This window comes from Stegastes partitus, unplaced genomic scaffold (genome assembly GCF_000690725.1).
Source record: "Stegastes partitus isolate 25-593 unplaced genomic scaffold, Stegastes_partitus-1.0.2 Scaffold986, whole genome shotgun sequence".
Classification (NCBI taxonomy): Eukaryota; Metazoa; Chordata; class Actinopteri; family Pomacentridae; genus Stegastes; species Stegastes partitus.
In genome coordinates this window covers 208,714-210,283 of record NW_007578717.1, presented here as the reverse complement: position 1 = coordinate 210,283, position 1,570 = coordinate 208,714, and the positions used below count along the sequence as shown (strand labels likewise).

Here is a 1,570-nt window from a genome sequence, read left to right as displayed (position 1 = left end):
AGCTAACAGCAGCTAACGGCTACATCCAGACACCGGAGGTTCCGTACACTGACAGTCTAATCCGTCCTCCGACCATCTCCGGACCCCTGAGGTCCAGGTTCATGAACCCAAACAGCTGTTTGGTGTCGCTGCGCTGGTTCTGATTCTACACGTGTTTGTCCTCAGCTAGCGTTAGCATTAGCCGGTGTGCTAACTGTCCCGCTGCTCCGGTGGATCGCTTGTTTTCGGTTCTGTTCGTGTTTCAGGTTGAGTTCAGCCTCTGAAGCGGCTCTGGGGTCAGATTCCGACCCACTGGGGCTGAAAACACGAAGGTTTGTAGTTAGATTCCTACCAGAGCGGCCAGAGCCTCTTCAGACGCCATGTTTCCAGAACGAAGATCGTGTATGAGAGAGATGCATCACTGCAGGTGGAGCTGTTGGAGTCCTGCTGAGGTTCACAGGACACAAGTCAGGGGTTTGGTTGTTTTTCCAGATTCCTGTGACTCAGCTAATGAGGCGCTAATAGACTAACTTACAGTCTTTTAAACTTCATTCATCCATAAAGTTGACAAAACTGAATGAATATACAACATATATAACATTTGACAGCTTTCATCTTGAAGATAAACAACAACAACTGGGAGCTGATGTTAGCTCCATGTTAGCTTCATGTTAGCTTCATGCTAGCTCGTGTTGCAACATGCTAAATGTGTAAACAGCAACAGAGCTTCATATCTTCTGTCAGCGCTGATGTGACTTTAACGAAACATTTTATTCATCTGAGTGAAGCATCTTCACTTTTATAATCTCTGTGTTCAACTCTAACACATGATGACGTCATGTATTTTAAAGGACCCTTGTCACTTAGTCATGAACTAAATGTGTTTCTCACACATTTGTTTTTACAGACTTTGAGGTTTCGTTTCTGTTAATGTTAAAAAAATTCTTTAAAACGTCATAGTTTAGTATGTCGTCAAAAACGTTATAAAAACGTCATAGTTTAGTTTGTGTTCCAGAAAGTATAATACAAGAAACATTCTGTTTGGAGTTAATAACTTTTTATTGAGTACAACATGGTGACTCTAACATTCCTCCAGATTGTCAACAGAAAAACAGTTTAAAGGTTTTATACAGAAACAGAGAATTCAGGACTTGTTTTCCATTGGTCAGTTACACACAGGTGTGTTGGGTTAAGCTTCGGTAGCTTCCCACAGTGTCAGGAACGCTGTGGTCTTATTCCCAGAGAGCAAAGTTCTCTGGAGAAGGAGAAGGCATCACCTCAGCAGGACCTGAAAGCTTCCCTCTGAGCCGCCTGCTGGGATTCTGAGGAAACAAAGACACTGTGGAAGAGTTACGAGCATGAAATACACAAAGACATGATGAACATGTACGTCATAGGCTAGCATGTCGTCAAAAAAACATCGTAGGATGGTATTTAATTCAAAATGTGCTGCAAAGTCTTTGTCTCATATTTAGTAAAACGCCACAAGTTTGTTATTCTATTAAAGACATATGTGCTGAGTCATGGTTTAGTTTGTGGAGTCATTGTTTCATACTGCAGTGTCTTAGAACTCTAATATAATCCATCCATC

The 1,570-nt window shown here is 41.9% G+C and overlaps 1 protein-coding gene across 1 annotated transcript in view; it reads right to left on the bottom strand.

The window, feature by feature from the left end:
• Positions 1-361, bottom strand: part of pbdc1 (polysaccharide biosynthesis domain containing 1) — a 3,289-nt gene extending 2,928 nt beyond the window's left edge. The window contains exon 1 of the mRNA XM_008294681.1: positions 332-361. Coding sequence (XP_008292903.1) covers positions 332-361 — 30 coding nt within the window. The remainder of the gene's footprint in view (positions 1-331) is intronic.
• Positions 362-1,570: the final 1,209 nt, after the last annotated feature.